This window comes from Limulus polyphemus, unplaced genomic scaffold (assembly GCF_000517525.1).
Source record: "Limulus polyphemus unplaced genomic scaffold, Limulus_polyphemus-2.1.2 Scaffold67, whole genome shotgun sequence".
Classification (NCBI taxonomy): domain Eukaryota; kingdom Metazoa; phylum Arthropoda; class Merostomata; order Xiphosura; family Limulidae; genus Limulus; species Limulus polyphemus.
The window spans coordinates 5,842-32,271 of NW_013665677.1; the positions used below are offsets into that span (position 1 = coordinate 5,842).

The 26,430-nt window shown below is 29.3% G+C and overlaps 1 protein-coding gene across 2 annotated transcripts; it reads left to right on the forward strand.

Annotated features, from left to right (window-relative positions):
- LOC106465325 (mesoderm-specific transcript protein-like) lies at positions 1–25,693 on the forward strand. 2 transcript variants are annotated; one of them, XM_013925540.2, is made up of 12 exons: positions 1–31; positions 1,003–1,171; positions 6,983–7,056; positions 9,163–9,240; positions 10,611–10,747; positions 11,025–11,086; positions 11,740–11,780; positions 12,198–12,265; positions 14,501–14,602; positions 15,197–15,273; positions 19,733–19,793; positions 24,093–25,693. In XM_013925540.2, the coding sequence occupies exons 2-12, from the start codon at positions 1,018–1,020 to the stop codon at positions 24,214–24,216; spliced, it is 978 nt and encodes a 325-aa protein (XP_013780994.1). In that variant the 5' UTR covers positions 1–31; positions 1,003–1,017; the 3' UTR covers positions 24,217–25,693. The 2 variants fall into 2 exon arrangements, with proteins under 2 accessions (XP_013780994.1, XP_022249302.1); XM_022393594.1 differs by having other exon boundaries at positions 6–25.
- Positions 25,694–26,430: the final 737 nt, after the last annotated feature.

Genomic DNA, 26,430 nt, shown 5'->3' on the forward strand with positions numbered 1-26,430 from the left:
TTTTATACAAGGATTTGTAAGAGAGGTAAAGGTGAGGTTGTATAATAAAATGAAATATTTGAAATCTAACGTATCTTTAACTTAGAGAATTAATTATAGTCACAAATATTAAATAAGTTAACTATTATTGCAGTGTGTTTTCTCGTTAAATTTTGTTTTTATGAACTTTAACTTTTGTTTCAATAGAGCTTGGCTTTAGACTAGTTTTGTAAACTTGATATTAGTAAAGTAAATCTAAAATGTGTAAATTGTAACTGTTACTAGTGGTAGTTATATTTTGATTTTTGTTATACGTTATATAACTATAAGTATGAGATTAAGAGTAAGAGAGTTATACGAAAGTTTCATTTTTCGGGCTCCATACTTTATTCACTAACTTAAGTAGAAATATTAAACTTTCAGCCGTCATTAGGTACTTCAACTGAATTTGTTTGTGTTAATCATTCATACGGAAGGATATCTTTTACGATATTTAAATTAATATTATATAATAGCAATACGAATAAGCGTAGGCAAGCCCAAGACCCACGTTTAAGTTTTAAATTTGAGCCTGGCTAGTAAAATGTAGTACTAGGACTCAGTAGTACTATTCGTGTTGATCATGAAATTGGAAACTAAAGTTTAGTAATACAAAAACGTACTTTAAGTATATTACCATACCTAGTATTTTGTCCTCTATACTATGCTAAGGTATATATTTCATCAAATATAAGATATGTATGTGTAGCATGGGCTGAACAAAGTTGGCTCATTCTGCAATAGTTTTGTAAATTGTATGGAGTCTGTAGCTCCAGATGAACATTGTATGCTAATGCATGCTGATGGACACAACAAACGTTAAGAATTTAAATTATCATAAAACAAAATTAAAATTAGCTTTATAACCATAAAGTATACAGCAAAGTGATTTTAATATGAAAGAGGTTTTATAAAGGTTTTCTTATGTTTTCATTTTTAATATAGCTACTTTCACCTAATCTTTCTATTTGTTGTTTTATTTAGGAAAACCTTGAAGTAATGTCAACAATCTTGAATGTTTTGATTGGTGTTTTAGCAGTTGGAGCTGCAGTTTTCCTAAATTATCCAGCTCCACCGCAATCACCCATAGTTTACCAATGGCAAAGCCCAGGAAAATTCATGCAGTACAAAGAGAAGAATATATTCTATAAAGGTACATTAATGTTACCACTAAGAAGATTAAATTGAAGTTTTGACTATTACATAATAAATCTAACAAGGGACTATTTGGTCTTTCAAGACTGTCCTTTCACACACACACACATTTAAAAAAAAGTAGAAATTTAAGCAAACTCTTTATTTTTTAGAAAATCATCAGTTACCCTTATAAACTCTTGTAAAAGTGCTGGTCTCCGTTATTGCTGATGGCAACTTATTTTGTAAGAGTTTCACCTGTTAGAAGAATAAAAATGACTTAGCTAAAACCTAGCCTGTGTTTTACAAATTTTAAAACTTGTATTATCTTGTCTTATTATATACAGAATATATTACAAAATAATCAGTCTTTTATCCAATCAATCCCCCCAAATAATCTTATTAACTTTGGTAAGATCACATCTTACCCTTTTATTTTTCAAGAAAAAATAAGTTAATATATCTTAATCTATCCATGTAAGATATCCCTTCCATCCCAGGAATTATCCTAATAGTTCTATTCCGAGTCCTTTCTAAAATATCAATATCCTTTATTAAATATGGGGACCAAAACTGTACACAGTATTCCAGGTGAGGCCTAACTAGTGATCTTTATAAAGAAATAATAATAATTATTATTTAAAACAATATGTCTATAAATATACACTTAAATTCTATTATCTTTACAATGAGCAATGCAGCACTGTTTAAATTTCCCAAGTCAAAAGGATTGATAGACCCCTCTTTTGCAGTCTGTATGTGTACTAAAAATCAGAATCAAGCAAGTTTTTGCCCATTTTCTTTGCATGAGATTTCTGTACATATTGAGCTCACATGCATTACATTTTGATAGATGTACTATCCAAGTCATATGCCTTTCAATGATAATTGTAAACAGTGTCGAAACATAATTGTAACATACAGTAGAGGTGATTTAATTTATGACATAAGAATGATGGTGGTATGTAGAATGCTTGATATTTTTTGTAACTGTTAGTGTTCAGTCTAGCCAAGGAACAGAATTAGTTGGGAGACTCGTGAGTCCTAGGTTTAAGTCTGCTCACACTCAGTATTTATTTAGTGAGGAGTTTTTATTCATGGACTCAAATCCAACCATGTTTTAGAGCATTAGATGAGCAAGTCTTGGGCTCAAATCTAGCTATTATTGAGCATTAATTAAGTCTTGAGTCCTGAGATCATACTTAGCCAACTGTAGAACCTTGGTAGAAAGACTAAGATTCAGACCTAGTTATTGAAAAACATTGATTGATGGTCTTGGATTCTGGATTCTTGGCTAATGATTATAGAATATTGAATGAGGGAACTTGGATTCAAAACTAGCCATGGTAGAATATTGGGTGAGAAAGTTTTCCATTTTGAATTTGAATTTAATCCTGATAGAGCATTGGTTGAGAGCTTGAAGGTCTTGGATTCTGGGTTCAAGTCTAATGATTGTAGAATACTGCCTCAGAAATTTTGGGCTCAAAAGCAAGCAAGGTTTAAAGTTTAGCCATTTTTTGACAGTGGTTAAACATTTATTAGGCTCAAATCAACCTAAGATAGATCATTGGTTGAGAGATTTTGGGGTTGTAGGTTCTAATATATCCATTATAAATTATTGTTTGACAAAATGTCAGGCTTTAGGCTCAAGTATATAGCTCAAGATTTCAGTTAAGTTATAATAAAACTTTGGTAGAGTGCACCTGGATTCTGTATTTAAGTCTAGTCATAGAGCATTGAATGAGAGTATAATCCTTTGGATTAATCTAACAAGTGCAGAATTTCCTATAGCTCTCTTTTAAATTTGTTTATTATATTATTTGAAAAAATACAGCTTTTAAAGAATGTAATGCTTTCTGAATAATACATTAGAAAGCATTTAAAAAAATAAAATGTATATACCATAATGTTCGAAATATAATATGCTCCCAAATTTAATATGTACTCTAATCTTCGCGAACAGAGAGTCAGATTTGCCTTATCACCATAAATAATACACTACTAAACTTTTGCAATACTGCAGTCAAAGTAACCCTTTGATGACAAGAATGTTAGCATCTGTATAATCTCCAATTGCACATTCGCTGTAGTGCTTGCTGTCTCTGCAATCATGGCCGACAAGTAAACATTCTCAAAAATCTATTTACAATTGGTGTTCATTAGTCATGGTTCTCTGTAACAGCTTTACAACAATGGGGTGTGTGTAATTTGTTCTGAAACATTTCCTCCCTGTGCGTACGTAAAGATGGCAATTTTGATTTTATAAGACCTATTTAAAAATTTACCATGAAATCAAAGCCTATCACAATAAAGCTTCATTGGCTGTTTACAGTCAAGTACTGTTTTGATTTCATAAGGTCGATTTAAGGATACAAGTAACAACTCAGGACAGAAATCCTCTTAACTCTCACTATGGGTTCAGTCAATTCGACTGATCAAGTGACCCTAAATTGACTTTCAGAGTTTCCATACTATAACTTTTAACATGTTTTGTGGATCTTCACAAAATTTTTTTTCCTTTTAGTAAACATTACAAGTCTTTGATAGACAAAAAAATCAGAATTTTTAATTAAGTATTTTAATAAAAATTTTGTCTCAGAATATATGGAATAAATGTCTTAAATGCTCCAATTACAAAGTAATTTTCATATAAAGATTAAAAATACTTTTCTTCATCTGAACATTTTCAAATTGTATTTGCATAATATCTAAAACCTCCTAGATAAACATCAAACATTTTTTCTTCAGAAAAACTGTATATTTTATATGTTGTTCTCACTACCCTAACTCTTTATGAGGTCGTATAACTGTTATAATTTTTCATGCTTTCTAACTATGTGATAAAAGCCTTTAAAGATTCAGCTAAGCTCATCGATGTGATTCCTGTGAGAAAGAATTTCAAAGTGAATGATAAAATAAAGAATACTCTGTACAGAAATCAGCATAAAATAATATGCTATTTGAGAGATTAAAACTTTGTCTTTCTATTGGTTATAATAAATAATATAGTATAAAATGTAAGAGAACTATTGGCAATTTGTGAAAGAGAGGATGTGACAGGTGTGCATGTAACGTAGGTATTATTTCCTAGTTTATGACTCTCAAAGTGAATAAGGGTGAAGGTTATAAAACTTTTGCTTTGCCTGAATAATATCTGTATTATAGTGAGTAACAGTAGTATATAAAGTTGGATTCTTGGTACTGGTGTCTTGAGTTACATGTTTAAACTGTTACAATGGCAACCTTCAAACTTAAGGTGATAGAAGTTGCTGAAAACTATGGTTACAGGGTGGTGGAAAAGGAATCTGAGGTCAATGAGGCAAATATGTGACCCAAGTCCCAAGGTAAGCAAACTAAGATCCTGGGTGTGGAAGGAAGGCATAGCACCCACAGCTTGAGCAACATCTTTTAAAATATATTCACCAATGTCGAGTAATTCATTTGAAAGCTCTTCATATCATGAAAGGTTTGAATCCCATTAGCACCTTTAAAGCACCTCCAAAGTGGTACTAGCTCTTTATGCAAAGACATAACATATTCATAAGTTGATGCACTTCAATCATGCAATGCATGCCTGATGATTTTGAAGACAAACTATGTGGGTACCAGCATTACCTCATGAGGGTGTGAAAGAAACACTGCTGTAGCATTTCTCATGTTGCCAACATGAATCAGACACTTTTCATCTTTGAAATTCTGTTCAGTCAAACTATGGCTATCAAAGGATAAAAATCAGTCACTTTAAGGTTAACTGGCAATGAGGAGAATCACTTCACCATCCTGCTCAAAGCATATGGAGATGGGACAAAGATGGCATCAGATATTCAAATGAAAAACTCCCAAAGAATGTCACATTGTCACAAGGTATGATTGTCTGTAGACATGAAAAAGCTGGATGGAGGAAGGTTTGACCAAAGACTGGTTGTGTAGTGTAGAGGTCCCTTGCAGGAACATCATATCTGGTCCTTGACACTCACAGGTGTCACAGAATGATATGCATCAAGGATATTCTGCACAGATCTTGTCATCATTCCTAGGGACATGACGGGCTATTTGTAAGTGATGGATGTCAGCTACAACAGCAAATGCACCAAAAGTATGATGAGTGGTTCTACTATGGAGCACATGCACTTACACCATCAGGTAAACAGAAGAAACCAGACCTATTGCTCAGTGTGGCTTTTAGAAGTGTTGTCTCACAAATGCCTTGGGTGATTCAGAAGACAACGTCCTCTGGGATGACAACACTGCTGCAGTAAAGGAAGATAAAGATGGTATTCATGGTGACAATGAAATGGTAGGGAGTTATGACAGCTACTCAAGGACAGTGATTTGAACCCAGAATTTGAAGGATTCACTGAAAACAATATGTTGTTTTGAATATCAAATGTAATGTAGCAACAACTAGTTTTGTATTTCCAAACATTTCTAAATGTCCATGTAAATAATTCTTAAAAATCACAAGACTTAGCTTCTTGATCATTTTATTTCAAAAATCATGTTTAAAGATATGAAAATGAAAGAAAACTGGAGACAATTCACATTTATACTTTAAAAACAGAGAGAATTAATAAGACATACTTTCAAAATGCAAAACTTCTAGTAAGTGTGCTTTATCATTTACAATGTGTTGGAAAAGGTGGTTTGGACTGGCTGTAAAAAAAACATTTAGATTTGTTACCATATATTATATGCACTCTAATTTCTAGATAAACTTTTAGGGTATTATATTTGGAAAACTAGGGTAGGCTATATAACATAACTGTGGAAAAAAATTTTGCTTTCAAGCCTTTATGAAAGAAATATTTTTGATTACAATGAATAAAACTTAAAAACTGAAATATAGAGCTTAAAAACAAATCTTTTTGGATTTATACTGATGTTTTTAAATTTCACTTCATTAATTATGCTATAAATATTCGATGTCAATATTTATTTGCAAAAATTTCACACTTTTCAGTTTTTGATTTGTTTACTGTGCGTGTGAAGCTAATTATATATTTACTAGTATAAAAGCCCATCAAAAATTATTGTTGAATGATTAACGAAGCTATAGAATTTAACTAAAATGAAATTGTCTGTACATCCAAAAGCACCTACTCTTCACTTATTTCATCATCTCGAAGTAATTCTGTAATCAACACATTTTTTTTAGGCCAAGTAGGTAATATATGTGTTAAAATGCCAAATATTTATTAATTAACAATTATTCACCATTTAAAACACTGACTATAACATTAGTAATAGTAGGCCTATTTGTAGTCTAATTTAATTATTAGGCCTAGTACATAAATGTAAAGAAAAGCTTAGCTGAAAAACTATTTGATAAATTTTATTTTGCTTTTGCCATTTTGGCTACAACTCAATATGTCATAAAACGTTTGAATTAGACTATTTTGCTGTTATATCACTGAAGTTATATAAAAAAAAAAATCACTAACTATAAAAGGCTTATAATAAAAAAATAAACCTTTGTAACAAATCAACACGAATATTGAGCATTTAACATAAACATCATAGTTGGCCTGAGAACAATTAGGTGATAGTTTTGTTGCTAAGTGATGAAGTATATTGTTGAGCATTACCAAAAATGAGTTTGAAAGTGTTCTTGAGAGTGTAATAAAAGTTAGTGATACCTTTTTAGAATTCAAGCCAAATGTTGTATTGTATTGAAATCATACTTATATTTTTAAAGAGAGTTTGTAGTTTTTAGTAAAAAATTAAATTTGTTCAAATAATCTGAGTTTATTGTGCTTCTTTTATTAACTATTGCTGAAATAAGAATAAATCTGTTAGGAATTTCTCACCATCAGCATAAACTTAATTTCAGATGAGCTAGGTAATGGGACTGGCACTGTTCTCTGTCTTCATGGATTTCCAACATCAAGTTTTGACTGGTACAAGGTATGTTTATGTGTAGAATAGTGCTCATTTGTATATGTAGAAGTTAATCCTGTTCATGTAAGTGTTATTAAGAAAAAACTAGAAAAAATATGTATTAATATCCATTTTGCAGTGTCACCATGTTTCTGGTTTAATGTAATATATTTGTTTTAACACAAGTGATACTTGTGACAGTTTTTGAAATGGTTGATAATGTGATACCTTTAATGTATTACTGATATATAACAACAAGGATTAGTAAATGCTATTGTATGCTCTTCTTACTGGAAACCCCTTATGGGCTAGTTAAGAGCGAGTGCTTTAAATTATTGTACTCTAAGGGGTGATGAGCAATACTGAAGATTGTTCCTGAGATATTATCATCATATAATTATTGTGATTATCATATTTATCACAATAATTAGATTTAGTGGAAAAGATGAAGTTTTAATAACCTGATCAACTGTGCTTTTCCATATGTAAGATTGCCAGTTCTAAATTTTTCATAAAAACAAATATGGAAGATCTGTACATTTAGAAAGTATATGATTTATTTTGCAGTTTTATTGTAAGTAATTGTGCTTCTGGATAATATACAGCATGATATTCTAAGTGCTAACACTAACAATAGCCATCTCTGGAAGTGTTATCTGTGATGACACAGATGATAATTTATTATTGTTGTTCATATTATTTCTAAAGTAAGAAATGCTTGCTTATCTGTTGACGTTGCACAAAATAATAACACATACGTACAAAGAATACAATGTTCTGTAACTATTATAATTTAATTGGATTTCTAACCAAGCTATAGATACATTAAAGTATTTTCCTGACTTGGTTGAGGCGATCTGGATTACATCTCTATAAGTCAAGGTGATTGGAGGCTTTAAGATTATGTCTTAACAATATTTATACCATAAGTTTGTAATTTTGATTAAATCTCAGACCTCAAAATGGTGGCAGTTTGGAGTGAACAGTTCTTATGTGATACAATGAAGATTGAGAATTTATTTAAATATAATCTTTTGAAATTAAGAAATCAAAACTAATTTATTAACTATATTTTGATGCCAATGTGATTATGTTCATTGATAATAGAGTAATTTAATACGTTTTGAATGTAACTCTGTACAATTGTCAAATATCACTTTGACATACCCGTACCCTGAGGGTTAATAAAAATGTGGAAAAAAAAAAGCAGTTTTGGTGATTTCAGTTTTACTGTTACCTCTAAAGAGTATCTACTTGTACACAGTATCTTTAACCACATTGCTGAAGTTGGATGGTGTGAGTGTAGTCAGCTGACCCACATACCAATTACTTTAGCAACCAATCAAACCAATTGAATTTATAGTTTATTCCTACTTTGTGATACTTAGTCTGCATATGCTATGCAGCTTAAACGAGAAGTGAAAAACGATCTTTTTAATCACAATTATAGTAACCTCCCGTATTCAAAGTCTTGTAATATAAATGACTGAAATGCACACTTACCACATTGGTATTAGCACTTGACAGTAAGAATCTGTAAATCTTCGTTCTGAAGTGTGTACCAACAAGTTTTTCTAGTACCATCTAAGTTTTGATAGCAAAACAGCAACACTAACTAACAGTTTGCTAGTTTGGTAGCATTAAGTTTGAGCCCTGTAAAGAGTAAACCTTTTAATATTTATGTCAGAACATTTTGTGAATGTAACAAGATTTGCGGTGGATATGCTAGTGAATAAATATCATTGTTGTTTCAACTCAAACATTTCTTAAAATGAAAGATCACAAGAAATGCTGGTTTATGTTACATAAAGATTCAATGTAATTTAGTTTAAAAGTAGAATCATGAAAATTATTTGAAACATTTTTGTACTGTATGTAAAGATAAATCATTTTAGAGCAATAAATGATACTTTTCTATTTGATAATAATGATTATCATAAATATTGATATATTACCTATTGCTAATATTGTAAGGCTCTTGTTTTATTATTAGTACTGTTTATCCTGGAAGGTTTGTTAATTTCTAGGCAGTAGTTGAAAACACAAATAGTGTAGTTGTGTATCACGAATAGAACATATTAATGAATATAGTAAGAATTTGATGAAATGCTTTGAAATTACATTCATCTGTAGTTATGGCCTGCCTTAAAAAGGAAGTTTGGTCGAGTTGTAGCTTTGGACTTTCTTGGATTAGGATTCAGTGATAAACCGGTAAAGTATAAACAAATTTTGGGTCATTAAAGTTTTCTACTGTTTTGTCTGTAGCTTTTATATTTATTTACAAATAAATTGCAGTGTGGAAAATAACATTTTACTGATGCTTGTTGCATAAATATAAGTTTTGTTTAAAACTTAATGTGTTACTATATCTATTTTGATAGTATTTTAACTGAGTACTGTGAAACTATTTGGTACAGACAGTACATAAAAGAGTCTGTTATTTATCCTTATAATATATCTAAACTTGTAAGTTTAGATGAGCTTTTTTTATATATATGGTCACTAAAGATTTATATCTTATTTTTCTTATCAAATTGTCTAAAATATAATATTGCTTTAAAAATGTAACTTATAAAGGTTTTTCTAGAAATTCTTTGTAACATAAGACTTCCTACTTTTCAGTAATTATTAGAAAATCTTTAAATATTAGCTGTTTATTTATGTAACTTCAAAAGGACAAAATGCTTTAAAAAAATTTTTGTCAAAAGACATCAACATCACCAGTATAAAATTTAATGTATTGGATTTTGAACACTACATAAATTTTAGAAATATATATATTTTTTTTGTTTTTCCCCTGATGTGAAAACTTTAGTTTCTGTTCCCCAAATGCTTTAAAAGCTGATTTTTAATAAAGAATTTAAAGATTTTTTAGCAGTAAGTTTTCATAAAGGTAAGCTCATCTCAAGTAAAATAAAAGTAGCAAAAAACATTTTTTCAATTAATTTTTATTTTGTATTTTTCGGATTTTTTTTAAGTTTGTGAATTACCACAACTGTAAGATAAATATTATTAATACTAAGCTATTTTTATTATATAGCATGTTTAGTTATTCTAAGTCTATGATTATTAATTCAATGAGTGATTATTATACAAAGAATTCAATTGTGAGCAGAAAATGTACCTGTCTTTTTATTTGTACTTGTATGTAATTAGTACACCCAGAAAGTCAGATAGTTATACAGCTTATTAAAAGGGAAGTTATATTGTATGCCTTGTCTGTTACAGACATTGGCGATCATGGTCCTCCATGCACTTCAATCTCTGGTAACCTGTAAAAAATCTGTGTTGGCATTTCTATTTTCTTTCCAGTTAGTGGTGTCCACATATTTGAGCCTTTGCCTTCCTCTGCTCGTTTTCCCTTCCATTTTGCTGTTATTGTAAGATTTTCTTTACCCTCTCTTCTCATAATATGTCATAAAAACTGAAGTTGCCTGTTCTTTATTATTTTCATACTTTTTTTTGTTCATTCATCACAGTAATTCAGTACATGCATTGAGATGTTATTTTGTACATTTTGTTTCTGTTCTATGATGTGTACTGACACAATTCAGTTTTTCAGTAAATGTTTTCACTTACAGCGATTTCACAAATATTCTATTTTTGAACAAGCTTCCATTGTGGAGGAACTTCTGCAAACTCTACAGACTAATAAAGTTCATATCTTAGCACATGATTATGGTGATACTGTAGCCCAAGAACTCATTGCAAGACATTTGTAAGTTGATATATTTGATGCTGTGTTTATCTTACTTAGTGATTGAGCATTTGAAGAATTTAGATGCAGCAATTAATGCACTAAATACATTGAATGAAATATTTGAACATTGCCTAGCAAATCTTTTTTTTAATAGGTTCTAATTCTATTAGTTTAAAAAAGCAAGACATGTTGTTTGATTTGATTGTGTTTTTATTTTTACTGTATTATGGATAACCTTTTACATATTGTTCCAAATGGCATTCATATTTGTTACCTCTCCCCCTTTTTTTTTAAGAGATGCTGCTGAAGAAAAGAAGAATTATGTGAATGTTATGTCTCTGTGTCTTTTAAATGGAGGTAGGAAACTTCAGTTGAAAAACCCTGTTTAAAATATAGTAACCTGGTTTGAGCTAATGATAAATCTTGGTAAGTAACTTGTATTTGGTGTGTGATAAATGGCAAAGTTGAAAATATGACTTTAATATTCGAAGCTTGCTTACCTTTTGTTCTTTTGTACTTAAAAGTTAAAGAGTTAAAGAGTTAAAATTAACATTATTGTTTTTATTTTGTTTATGTCGTATGAAGCATTGATTAAAATTCATCCTAATATTTAATATATGTGTATGTATGTGTGTGTGTGTGTGTGTATATATATATATATATATATATAAAAGCAGAACCACATGTGGCATAGCATCTGAAACTGACCTCCATATAATCATTTTTTAGTTTAATTTTTATAAATTCTAGTCTTACATCTCAAAAGGTGTTTGTATAATTTATAACTCTGTCAGAAGTGTGTGTGAAGGATTGCTAGAAGCGTTGTTCACAATGCCTGACAAAATTGTATGTTTGATTTTTACTTGTATTTGAAGGTTATAAAATGTGTGGACAGTAAATGAAAAAGTTTTACACACCAGCAACATTATTGTAATGAATCAATTCACCATTGAACTGAATCTTTGAAAATACCTTTTAAAAACTTCTCAAACAAGTCTTTTTTTTTTCAGGAATTTTCCCTGCAAAACACCATCCCAGACTGATGCAAAGGGTACAGATCCAAAACTTCACATACCTAAGTTTATATGTATTTTATGAAATACTCTTCTGGTGCACAAATATACCATCATTAATAAGAATTTTTTACTTTTAGTGATAGTTTAGATATGTATTTTCTATTAGAGAATCAAGTATCGAAAGTATTCAAATGATCATTAAAACATTTTGAATGCATTTAGTTACAAAAGAAAGTTATCTGTGAATGTTTTTTTTTCTCACATCTGCAGTTAAGTTGTTTTTTACAACAGTTTTTAGGTCTTGATTTTTCAGTATTTCACCATCTTTTGGTGTTTGAGTGGTAACGTTTATACTTTTACTTTATAATTATCATACTTTAAAAATATCCTAATTTTTTGTAGGTGTGTTTGGGAATATTTTTGTATAAAGGTCTGTAATACATGTTTTTCAGATACTTGTCCTGCCCCTTGTTGGTACAATTCTCTCAAAGTTCATCAATTATTATGTCTTTAGAAATGCGTAAGTTGATGTTAAAACTTCTTTACAAATTTTAAAATCTGTAGTTTTTCACTGTAATTTTAACTGCATGTGTTTTTATACCTATTCATTAGCATGAGAACAAATGCCCCAAAATTGGCATGAAAATATTTTTATCCAAGTTTTCGTTTAAAACAGTAAGTATACTTTCATCACAGCATAATTTAATTTTCATAAAGATTGTAGGCAAAATTCAGATGAAAATTGAACATTTTATTTGTTAAGCATACATTGATGAAGAACTTAATAACAATTAAATTTTTAAAGAATATTAATAATACATTGACTCTTTAGGCCAATGATGGATTAAAAAAATAATTTATATTTTAATACATGGTGTGTAATTAGTGTGCATTGTAGTGAGCATATTACAATATTAATTCTTGATATTTTTCTTACTTCTTACTAATAATCTAGGGCTCCAAAGAGGCTCAGCAGTAAGTGTGAAGGCTTATAACACTAAAAATTAGATTTTGATAGTCATGGTGGGCTCAACACAGATAGTCCATTATGTAGCTTTGTGATTAACGAATAAACTTTGAAATCTTAACTCCAGGTATAAAATCAGTTACTAAGATTAAATTTCTTTAACTCTGTTTTAGCTTGATTAAAAATTTTGATTTGATTTATAAAAAGGTATGTTTTGAAACATTTTCTATGGTTTAAGAGTAGCTATTCCACAATTCTGGATACATAATAATTTTAATTTTGGGCTAGGGATGTGTCAGTAAATTGTTTAATTAGCCATAAAATTGATTAATAAGATTGAACAAATATTTGGTTGTAAACAGCTAATTATCAACAGCAAGAACTTGTCAAATTCTGACTTCAATTATCAAAATATAAAAAAAGTATTGAAATACTAAAGTATTTTTCTATCTGTATATCTGGGTCTTTGTTTCACACTTGAGGTTCTCAAAATTGTAAGAAAAAAAAAAGTTTTACACACTTCCATATTGACATTTCCTCTCCACCAATAAAAATATAGATGGCAGTAGAAACAGCTGTTGAAAGAAGTGTGCTATTTAACAGTTTGGCTAATTACTGAATAATCAGTCTAGACCACCAATCCATTTGGTGGAGAACTTTAGCCACCATGACAATGAAGTTATTTAAGGAATATGAATATTATGTTGCATCATTAGAGTAACGTGGAATATAAAAATACCTTACTTTTATTAATATGGTCCATAATTAGTGTACGTTGCAGTAACAGCAAAATAAGTTTAGGTTTAACTTTGCTTTAATGTATGAAAACTTGGCACAGTTTACAATCAGAATATTATATGACTCAAGATGCTTTAATTCTGATAATGAACTGTCAAAATTTAATTAGCAATTCAATATTATGCTATTCCTTTAATTAGACTTTTTCCAGTGATTGTAGTGAACAAAATGAAAATAATTGTTGATGTTTTCTTTAAATATTGAATATGCTTATCTTTTATATCAACAAAATGTGGTGCATTTACAGTCTAGTAAAGGAGTGAATGTATGTAAATTTTCATGTTTCTGGCTGTGTAGTACAGTCTTTCCAAAGGCGATTAACAGTAAGATTATGTATTACTTAGAGAATGAAAACTATAGTTGTCTGATCAATCTGAGTTAGTTGATTTTTTATTACCAATCTAAAGTTTGTAATTTTGAATTAATTTTATCTATTCATAAAAGTTGGACATAATTTGGAGTTTGCTGTTTTTTTAGTATTTCTTATACATAGACCAAAAATAGAATTAAAACTGGGAGAAGTTATCCTTTACTTTTTACTTCAGATTATTTAGTTGTACTAGATTGTTACCATATAATTGGTTAAGTACATATTTTATAGATCTAAACCAAGTACTTTAAATTAACTACTTATTTTGAAATATCAACTGGTATGTCTATATAAATCTATTGTTTTTTTGTAAACAAATGTTAGTTTTTGTTCCAGCTGATAAAAGTTTTTTTTTTCTTGTCAAGAAATTATTTTCACTGTTTTAAATATATTCAATAATCACCATAGTTTGTTGTATTAGTCTGTGTTTAACATTGGTTCTTGTAGCTAGCCTCATGTGTTTCTTGAAATACAAAACTGATTAATTTAAAGAGGGGGACAAACCTTGGGAAGGATTAGCTCAAAGCAAGGTGTACAGAAATTAATGTGTTGTAAATGAACTGATGTTTAAGTAGATTGTGGTTTTGTTATGATGTCTGAATTGTGTTGTTATACTTCAGGCTTGGGGAGGTGTTTGGACCTGAGACTTGGCCAACTACTGCAGAGTTCCGAGATTTTTGGGGAATTATAAGACATAATGATGGATATCGAGTACTAGGATCGTAAGTGTAACATTTTATTATATTATAATTGATATTGAGAACTAGGGTTATGAGTGTAATATTTTATGAAATATGGTGATAAATAATGAATTATCATCCTAAGTGCAACATTTTATTTTGAGATATTCTGGTGATATTACTACTGAGATCATTATTTGCAATATTTTGTTATGATATATTCTGATGGATATTGATTACTACGGATACCTACTGCATAATTTTACTATAATATATCACAATAACTATCGTAAACATAACATTTTATTATGAGATATTGTGATGTGTATCAAGCATTGGCATTATAAATGTACCAATTTATTTTTATGATTTTTTATGGCCATATGTTAAAAGAAACAAGAGCTGAAAACTTAATCACTTTGATGAAGATTTCAGTAGAGCACACAGTATACTGTTAAATCTAGTGAGTTGCAATGTTTTGTAAAACAGATTGTTTTTTTAACAAATAAGTAGTTTTTAGCAGTTAAATTGTTTATCTGTCAAATAAATACATTCAATCTTTTCTTATGGATATGTATACACGTTTACTACTTATATTTTGTTGATGTATTCAAAGATAATGATTTTCCCACATAGACTTCTGTCTTATCTTGAAGAGAGAAAGACAAATGAAGAACGCTGGGTAGGTGGTCTTCAGAAGACTGTATTGCCAGGTAACTAAATAATTACCAGTAACACATTTTATGAATTTACATAAAAAATTTGCTCTCTATTGAAGTACGTAAATGTACAACAGTTATATTAATGAGAGTATTGTAGTTATACATTAAAAAAATATTAAACTATTCTTTCATTGAATCAACAATGTAAAGGCCTGAAAAAAACTTAAGTTCAATATTTGTTTTTAAGATTAATGAATAAAATAACTCTCAATAGTAATAATATAATTATGAATTTTCAGGAAAAGATTTTGAAAAGCATATTTAAATCAGAAAATTCTACTTTTATGTATGTTATGTAATGAATTTGTTACACACACAACAAACTTACTATACTAGTATCAGTAGGTTAGAGAAATCTGCCTTTACCATGGCTTGAATCATATGGTCCTCAGCTCACTGAAATGTTCTAAGGCTGATGCTGTTACCTACTGAGCTACTAGTACTTGGTCTCAAGCAGACAAATCTCCATCATGACTGTTACATAGTTATCTTCCACTCAAGGCTTTTTCTCAAGCCTACATCACAAAATACAACCTTATGTTTTTATACCATCAACATTTTGGACAGTACTTCCAAGCCCAGAAGCACAGTCTCTCACACACCATACCAGGCCAATTGCTAAACCAAACATGTATACACGTGGTTTGATTCAGCATCTTCTTAGCTTAGATGATTCTCAGGGGTTGGATGACCACTAGTTGGGTACTGTTATAACACATAAGGATGTTAACCCTATCAAGACAGGTAGGGGTCAGAGGGCATGTCATTACATATGCAGACTTATATTCAAAATTTTATTGAACTACTGTTTTATGAGTGTATCTCAATAAGTTTGCCATCAAATTATAGATTATAATTCAAATTTTAGTATTATAGATTAGTTAATTTCTTAATTTGAAAGTAAATATAAAAAGTAGATTGCTAAATATCACTTTTTCTGTGTCACATGGTATGTCATTTTTTGGGTTTTGTCAGATTGCATTTTATGACATCCACAATACAACATCTATAGTTTCATCTGAATTATAAACTCAAATTTCCTATATTGCCAAACTACAGTATAAAATAAGAAACTTCTACATTTTCCATATGCTGAGATATCATAATATTTATCAAGTACACCATTTCATCATTTGAGAAGACTTGTTTATCTACGCCTGCTTTTTATACCTATAAGTTTATAACAAGTCAAAAGTTCTACATAATTCTTTTAGTCTTTCTAAGTTATTTATGAGATAAAAGCTCTTATATTGTTGGAGAGTTTGAAGTATTATGATCAATGCTATTTTCTGAACAGAAATTGGAATTTTTTAAACCCAGATACAACATAGTTAGGAAGCCTGGTAAATTACAGTAGATTTTTGTGGTATCAGTATAGTCATTTATAATTTGTTTATATTCAGAAATTTATATATATATAAAGTCTACAAAAATTATTTTTTGCTACATCAACATGTAAATTTGGACAAGGCTTTCAAGGGTTAGCAAGTATGACTCACGAGTGTAAAAAAAGAACTTCAAAACATTGTAAGTAGTGGAGATCATTGTTATATACATACATACATATGTAATGTATGGTAACCAAAACCTCACTGTACCTTACAAAATATTGGAAACTACCCATTTATTGGTTACTGTGTAAGTACGGTAAAATAGGATGTTTATAAGCACTTTCTCACCTATATTACCACTAAGTCCCGACCACCCAAGTTTGTTGGATTGGATACAACTTTATACAGGGCCATATCATAAATATTTTCTCTCAATTCTATATAGTACTTTAGACAATTCCTGTTGCAACTACTGTACTGTGCAAACAAGCTGATAAATCCTACCCAACTGTGTTTTCAGAGCTGAGATTCTAATAAACTCTTGGAAACGTCTGCTTATCGACCAACATTAAAATACCTAACTATTTTATTGGATTAGCCCAGACTTTCTACAAAGCCATAACATAAGCATTTCTCATTCTAACCATTACATTCAACAAGATGTTAAATCGTTCCCCACTGTGTTTTCAAAGCAGGGAAAGTTCTGGGAATTGATATTGATTATTTGATATTGACATTGTCAAAGTATGATAACACATAAACAGGAATGGTGATTCATTGCTTTATCATTGGAAGGTTTGTACTTCAGCTACTAACAGTAGAATAAACAGAGGAAATAGATGTAAAAAGATTAGAGCCCCCAGTGGCACAGCGGTATGTTTGCAGACTTACAATGCTAGAAACCGGTTTTGATACCTGTGGTGGGCACAGCACAGATAGCCCATTGTGTAGCTTTGTGCTTAATTACAAACAAACTAAACAAAAAGATTAGAAGAAACTCTCAGGAGATTTACTATCTGGAAGCAATAAAATAACTACAGAAAATAAGTGTAAAAAGGTGAGAAGCGTAAACTCTGACCATAAGTACTTTTAAATTTTGTGATCAATGCTAACAATACTATACATTTTATTTTGCATTTGCAATCTTTATTTTAATTATACTTTGATTAGTTAACTATAACCTGTAGAATCAAATATAATATTACAGTAAAGAAAATAACAAATAAAATATAAAGCTTTATTCAAAATAAAAATGTTTGATATTTAATTAAGAGGTTCTTTACTTTTCATTTGTTTTCACCATTTATTATTATAAAAGTAACTAAAATGTAAAAAATAGAAAAATTATTAGTTAAGATAATGAAAGAAAAATAATCAAAATCTTCATGTGGTATACGTGCCAGCAGCTTGTGCGTTACACTATTCAATACAGTAACGTGAACTACAAGTGTGCCGTGTAATTTTTAAATGCCAATAAAACAAAATTTAATGAATATAAATAGATGTATATTGTTATGAGAGTTAAGCTATTTAGAGTATACATCTGTGGCTTCCCAATACAATTTCCAGTTATTCTAAAACAAAACAACAAAAATAGAGAGGTTATTTAGATTTATTTCCTAATTTTTATGATGGTTACGAGGTCAGTCAAATTGACCAACACCATATAGAGCTAGCATTGATAAATAACAGATTAAATATAAAGTTTTATTCAATAAAATGTTTGATGATTACTCGGTAGGATATAGAGATTATGCAAATGAAACTTGACAATTTTCAGATAAAGAAAAGTATTTTTAATCATAAAATCAAAATTACTTTTCACATTGTATAGTGAACATTCTCAAAGAAAAAATTCATGAGCTAGTCTTTAATAAAATAAAACTTAATACGTAATCTAAAAACCTGATATTTTAGGTATGAAAGTCTTGTAATGTTTACTAACAATCTGCAAAATTTTGTAAAGATACGCTTATATTATAAAAAATTATAGTATAATTACTCTCGTGGATACATTTGTGGTTACAAACTGGGTGGATGCCACCTAGCCTGTATTGGTAGAATTAAGAGTACTTCCTTGAACACATGAACTACTGTTCTGAAACCAGTACTCTGACTACTTGAGATCATCTCCAATGCCTAAAACCAATGCAATATGAAGATAAATGATCATAAACGCATAATATGTGTCATCAGTTCATTGATTTCATACAGAAACATAGAACTCAGTTAATTACATAACTGCTTTTTAAATAATGCATAAAAGTTACCTTGTTTATTTTGAAATACAAATTTTAAACATGGTGAAGCTTTCCAATTGAAAGTTGTATATTTCATAATATTTGTATACATTGACAATCCACCACATTGCTTCCAAAAGCTTCAAGCAGTTTTTGGTGTACGTATTAAATGTTTAATGAAGAAAGTTTTACACAGATTAAACAGCAAACACGATACAAATTTTTAAGAAAAAAATGTATGATTCTGATATCACAGTGCTTTTGTGTGATATCCAGTGATGTTCTACAAGTACATGCAATACATTATAATGTAACTTTTACAAGTGTTATCTGTGGCCTAGTGGTATGGACTGTGAATCTAAGTTTTTGTAGTTCATGAACTGTTGCTGTAGAAATCACTCTACAGTTTGAATACACTGTGAGAGTGACAGTCAAATATTACTATTTGGCCAGACGAGTAATCTAAGTGGATGCTATTGACTAGTTTCCTTCACCTTAGTATGTCAGTTCAAAATTAGGTATAATTATTCATAGATAGTTTTGTGAAAACATTCAAAATAAGCTTACTGTGTATTAAGACTAAGGAAGACAGTATAGAACTTATGAAAATCATACTTGTTTTCATTGTATGATTTACCTGGTTTTGCATTTTGCTTATCTGGTTGTGGGATTGGATAATGAAACAATAATAAAAGTAGGTTGTTACTTTTTTACAAGCCCTGTTTTTTGTATACTGAGTGAAGTCATCAAACTTTTATGCCATCTTTTTTTTTTCTCTCTCTCTCTCTGTGAGGTTGGTTTAAGATGAGGTAAAAATAAATATTTATATGTAGTTAATATCTCTGTGATATATCTTGATAAAACATCTTACCTTTTCAGTACATGTGATATATGGACCAGCAGATCCTGTAAATCCTCCTGAATTTATAGAATATTACAGGTAATTTGTTTATACAAGTAGAAAGTTTTATTATAATGGATATATAGTCATGAAATATCCAATTTTCATAATGTTTGTTAAACAGGACTGTTGATGTCAACTCATATAAAAAAACATTAAAAACTAATTTTTAATTTGATTGTATAATTCCACCCACTGGTAAATTCTTTAAACTGTTTATTTTAGTTTTATGGTTTCTTGACTACTTAACCAAAGGATTAGTTTTTATCTTTTGTATTTCACCAGTTTATCTTCTCATACATTAGTAATTTTGTATTGTTCCTCTCATTTTGTAATATTTCTGTCTTTCTGTGTGTTTGTTATGAGTTATTTTTTAGCTCCAAGAGTTTTAGAAAAGATCTTTCCATAGCACTTATTTTGAATTTGTATTCATTTTGTTTCTAGTTATCTTGCTCGTAGCTTTAACTTTTATAAGCTTTGTAGCTGCAGGCTGTAAGTTACACTTCCTCATTTTATTCATTTTGACACACTTAGATGTTCAACAAATCTATAATGTAGGAAATGGATTTTAAGTATATTATAATTTTTGTATAAGAAATTACAGCCTATTCATAAAAGCTCATTAAACTGTAATAAAGGATTATTTTCATATAGTTAAGCAGAAAATGTTTCTGTTGTTTTTTGTTTTATTTCATAAAAAATTACCTAATCTATGTTTATATTAGAACTGAAAAGAAATGCTTTTTATCAAACCCCAAATAGTTTTAACCTGTTAATTGTTACGTCTTATAATAATTGTCATGTGAAAATGTTGAAACTTGACACCTGTATAATCAACCTTATATCCATTTACTCTTCTACTTATTGTTTTTTTTTACATAAAGAAATCTTTTTATCATATTTTCAGGTTTTCATTTATCAACATTTCTCACCTGCCATTTAAAGATGAGCCCAACTCTTTAAACTTCAAAGTAAACTTTTAAACATATAGGGTCCAGTCTTTCAACAGAACATTAAATTTAAAGCTTCCTGTACTTTTCATCTTTTGAGCCAGAAGGTATCTCTTATAGTTTTACTTTTAAAGAAGGAAACATTAAAAGAATTATAAAGTAACTGTATTATAATCAAACAAGCTGTTATATTGGTGTATTAAAGAGAACTTGAGAAAGTCCAAAATGATACTTATTATCAACTACTCCTAGTAATTAGTTTTCTGTAAAGGAAGTTGGGTGCCAAGACATCCTTTATGGACCAAAAGGTCCATTGTTATTATGTAGTTTATGTATTTATTATTATTGCTGTTGTTGGCTTGACAGTTCAAGTCAGTTATTTGGATATCTTCTTTGCTGTTCAAAATGAGCATATAAATACTTCCGTTTGGCAAAAACTAATAGATAAACAACAGTTTCTATAGTTTAATAGCTTCACACTAAATGCTGATTAATAGTATATTTTGTAGTCCAGAGTTAAGTCTACGTAATCTGTTTGTGTTGCTATGACTTATGATTATTTTTTGTAACTATACTAAACTTGTAAATAAACTAAACAACCTTGAATTAATCAAAAACAATAAGAAATCGTAATGGCAGTATCTGAGAAAGTCCAAAATGATACTTATTATCAACTCCTCTCTAATGCTGTATATGTTTACTAAAACTGAAAATGAGCTTGACTTTAATCTAACAAAATCTCTATACCTGATGAACCACATTTACCTACCATTTATTTCCCTTTAGAAATTCATAATGATGGATGTCCTGGTTGTCTTGTAGTTTGGGGTATAAATACTTAAATAAAAATTAGGTTTGTTTACCTTAAACCATTAACTTACTCACTTAATTTCTTTGGGAGAGAGACTAAGCATTTTGTTTACTCTTTGCAAAAGGTTAAATTATTCACATACTAAAGTAGAAACTGATGTAGAGGTCCTATCTAACATTTGTTGGATAGATGGCATTATATCTGTGTGGCTTTAGAAAAAAGGAATAACATTTAATTTCTTTTCTATTTACTTACAAATTAATGGCACATCATGCATATTTGTTTGTCACCAGAATGGAATCCATAAGCCTTATACCTTTGTTGTGGTATAGTTGATTGACAGTATTTTTGCCATCTGAACACATGGATCCTAGTTATTTAAAGATTAGAGCAATTAAATAATTTCTTTCCTTTGTTTTAATATAAGTAAAATTGTGCATTTAAGTTGTCACAACGTTAATTGAAAGATATTGAGTTGTTAGAGATGGTTACGAGGATTATTCCAGGAAGAAGGGGTTGTCATATTATGATGATTAGTTAAGATCTGTTAATTTGTTCTTTCTTGAAAAGAGAAGGGTAAGAGGGGTTTTGTTTGAAGTTTTAAAATTTGAGCTTTTCATGCTGAATTCTAAAGGCAGTTGGACTAGAGGTCATAAATGTAAGAATTGGGAAGGTTAATTACATCTTCAGTTGAACAAGTTTTATTTGTGTAATAGGGTGGTGGTAAACTGTTGAACTAATTGGCATCTACAATGGTAAATTTTGTTTCAGGAGTTTAAAAGTTCATGAATAATTGAGGTATCAAACCTGAGTGTAGTAATTAGTTTTCTGTAAAGGAAGTTGGGTGCCAAGACATCCTTTATGGACCAAAAGGTCCATTGTTATTATGTAGTTTATGTATTTATTATTATTGCTGTTGTTGGCTCGACAGTTCAAGTCAGTTATTTGGATATCTTCTTTGCTGTTCAAAATGACCATATAAATACTTCCGTTTGCCAAAAACTAATAGATAAACAACAGTTTCTATAGTTTAATAGCTTCATGCTAAATGCTGTATAATAGTATCTTTTGTAGTCCAGAGTTAAGTCTACATAATCTGTTTGTGTTGCTATGACTTAATAAAGAACTCTGATCAACTGTATGATGCCTTTTAGACTCATCAATTGATTAAATTCAACTAAACAGTTTGGATAGTTGGAATAATCAGAAACACTAGTTTAGATTAGTTGATTATTTTTTGTAACTATACTAAACTTGTAATTAAACTAAACAACCTTGAATTAATCAAAAACAATAAGAAATCGTAATGGCAGTATTTTGATTACTTGAATAGTGGGAACAATAATAATCAGAAACACTAATTTAAATTATTTGATTATTTTCATGACATTAATCACTTCAATTGCAGTTTTGGTTAATTGATTATTTTATGTGTCACTAATTGATGTTCATAGGTAATCAATTATATCAAGTTAATCACCCAGCTGTAATAGAAGATATTTCAATAGTATATTGTAAATGAATATTGAAAACTGTCAAGCTCATTAACTTCTTATTTTCTTGATCTTATTTCTAACAGTTACCAAGTTTTGTTTTTTGTTACTTATTTTGATGGAGCTGAAAAACATAAAAAAAAATGATAAGTGAATGTTTGTATTCTTTCAATTCATTATATTTTGAAGTCCTGTTTGATGGCTTTTAAAAGAGCAAACATGTGAATGACAGCATGATATTTTCTAAATACATCTCTTTGTGTTTTTATCTAGAAGAAAAAGAGTAGATCTGTTGAAAAATTAAGATCATTTTTTTCTATTGTTTTTACTTTTTTATTTTAGTATTTGATCACAATGCATCAAAACATTTTTTGACAACTTGTGTTTCTTGTCTAATTTATCTTCGATACATAAGATATCTGGTTTACTTTTCTTGTAATATTCACACCCACTGGTAAGTCCATTTTTTTCCCTATTCACATTGTTTACGTTATAGATGTTTCAATATAATTGTTACACACAAGGTCTAATTGAAAGTGTTTTCAGCAATATACAGCAAATGAGAAGTTCAAATCTGATTCATTATTGTTCCTACAAATTTATTTTCAGTTAAAATCAGTGCTTTCTTATTTTCTTTGTTTAAACAAGCACACACGAGAAATGTATACTTTTTATTAAACAAACTTGATACACAACATTAATGTTAATAGATGTATGTACATGTAAAAATCACTTCCGATTGGTTTTATCTATTGTGTATTTACATTTTATGTGGAAAATTCTAATAATTTAGTAAAATTTCAATAGGTTCCTTTAGATTAGTATGAGAGATACTACAAATTTCCATATGGTTTGTGCTATTTTAAAGATATAGGTTTCATCTGTGTTTCTATCCTTGGAAAAAATTAAGGGCATCTAGGAAGGAAGAAGTTTGTAATTAAGAAAGTTTTACCTTATTTACAATTTAAGTAAAATATACATTATAGTAGGTATACAAATAGTTATTTTGTATGATACACGTAAATACAATTTAAATATTTCTTAACATAGATCTAATATCATAAAACATATTTTATTCTTTCAGAGCTGTCATTCCTAAACCTAGTATGACAGTATTACCAGAAAACATAGGGCACTATCCACAACTGGAAGCTCCAGAAGCAACTGCGGATGCATACATCAGTTTCTTGGAGACTATCTCCTCTTAACTTACTTCAAGTATAAAAAAGAAAGTTTTTTTTCCAAAGATAAAAACTATCTTGTTACGATCATGAACAAAACACATGCAAAATTGTTGTAGTTGTGTAAAATACCTGACCAAACCCATCAGTGTTATGTACAATTTACTCTGGAATGAACATGCGTTCTATAAACCTAACTATTTAGTTAAAATTATATAGTTTCCCAAAGTATTAAAATATGTGACTATGATAATGCGCATTCATTATCAAAATGTTAATCAGTAATTTTATTGCACATACATTAGTTTAATCATGTGAGTATAGTTTTATTAATTACATGCGTTTTCCAACACACTGAAAGAATGAAATAATATATAAATAAAGAATTTGGTATGACTTGCTTGGTAGGTGGAATTTTTGGAATCAACTCTGTGAACATATCAAATTATTTATGAGTGAAGAAAGTGTTTGATTTATTTCTAATTCATTAAATGTATTTTGAAGTATACTTTTAATGTTTTGAATCTGTTGAATGGTGATTAATACTTAAAACTGTACTGTAACATGTTTCTCCATGCTGAGATTAATACTTCAGGAACTAAAGGGCACTTATAAATTCAACTTTCCACTTCCATTTCATTTAATCTTTCATTTGAGAGTTGTTCGTATTAAATTACAGAGACAAGTTTTACTTGCTTTCTTTTTAAGAATGACACAGTGAGCCACTAGGATATTGAATTAGCTATTCTAAACTTAGAGAATTCTATTATTTTACTTAATGTTTAGTTTCTGCTTTATAATACTGTTTTTGTAAATTGATATTCAACTAAAAGCATTAAAGAGTAAAATGCGTAGGCTTATTAATTTGTAATATATAGAAAGTTTAGCAGAGCCCCAGCTATATTGTGGTCACTTTACCTCTTGCAACATTTAATAAGTAAAGTTTTGAACATCTTTCTGCTTAATAACACCAAATATCAAATATTGTTAATAGTTATATTGCTGATAATTGTTAAATCAAAAGAGAGAGAGAGAGGTGACATAAGCTCTGTGGCATCATTTAACTAATACATACAGTGTTGAAATCTGAATAGCTAGGGAATTTTTACTACCTATTTATTGTGTCACATCTGGTCAGTGTAAGACTATAATTTGAAGTTACAGCACAGTTTAGTGTGCCGTAAAAAGTGAATAGAAGATTCTGATCATTAAATGCAACATTAGGCAGATAAAGTACGTGTTAGTAGTTTAAAACTTTTGAAGAAAATAAGATAATGCTGTACAACAGCATTGCTCACAATTTGATGTCATTATTCGTACAGTTTGTGAATCTATAATGTATCTGGTGCTCGAGTAGAGTTAATGGATGTTTATATGAATTTTAGTGTAGTGTATTTTTGTGCCAAAGACAAATCGTTCTTTTACTTGTTTCAACCTAATTATTGGAATAAATTTGTAGAAAAAACTTTTATGCACATGAATAAATATATTTTACTTAAATAACTTTCTGGTGTCTTAGTTTATCATTATTTTAATCAAAGCATAATAATATCATTATATACTAATTGAAAATGGTAATGTTCATGAAAAATAGTTTATCCTTCTATTAAGAGCCAGACTTAACCTAATCCTAATGGGTATGTGAAACGGAACATTTAACAGACATTCTTCATAAATGAACTAAACCATTTGGTGAACATTTTAGTCTGTGTATTAGTAATAAAGATTTACGGTGCTTAAAAATTACTTTAATTCAAATAGAATTTGAAAATGATGTATATCATAATTTTATATAAAACACTTTGATGTGTTATTTAAAAACAAATGTTTTCCATGACACTAACCATTCATTGGCTAACCTCATCCACCATGCTTATGTAATTACACTTGTTATACTTCCTCCATTTTTATTTTACATGTTTCTTTGTCTAGAAGAAAGGTTAGGTTTTGCCCAAAGCTAAGACCATCTGTTTGTTATTGCTCACTCTAGTTTTTAGTTTTCGGATACGACAAACATAGCCCTGATCTAGGTGGTATACCTATATAGTATGATGTGAATCAGATTAAGTGAATCGTAATTATTATTAATTTTATTTAAGTTATTTATTATAGTTTTATATGTACATGAATATGAGCAATTGACCTTTAAACTATATATATTTAACTGAAAATTGAACATACCCTATAATAATAATAATCCCTGTAGACTCCCACTGGAGCATATGGCCCCAACAACACCTC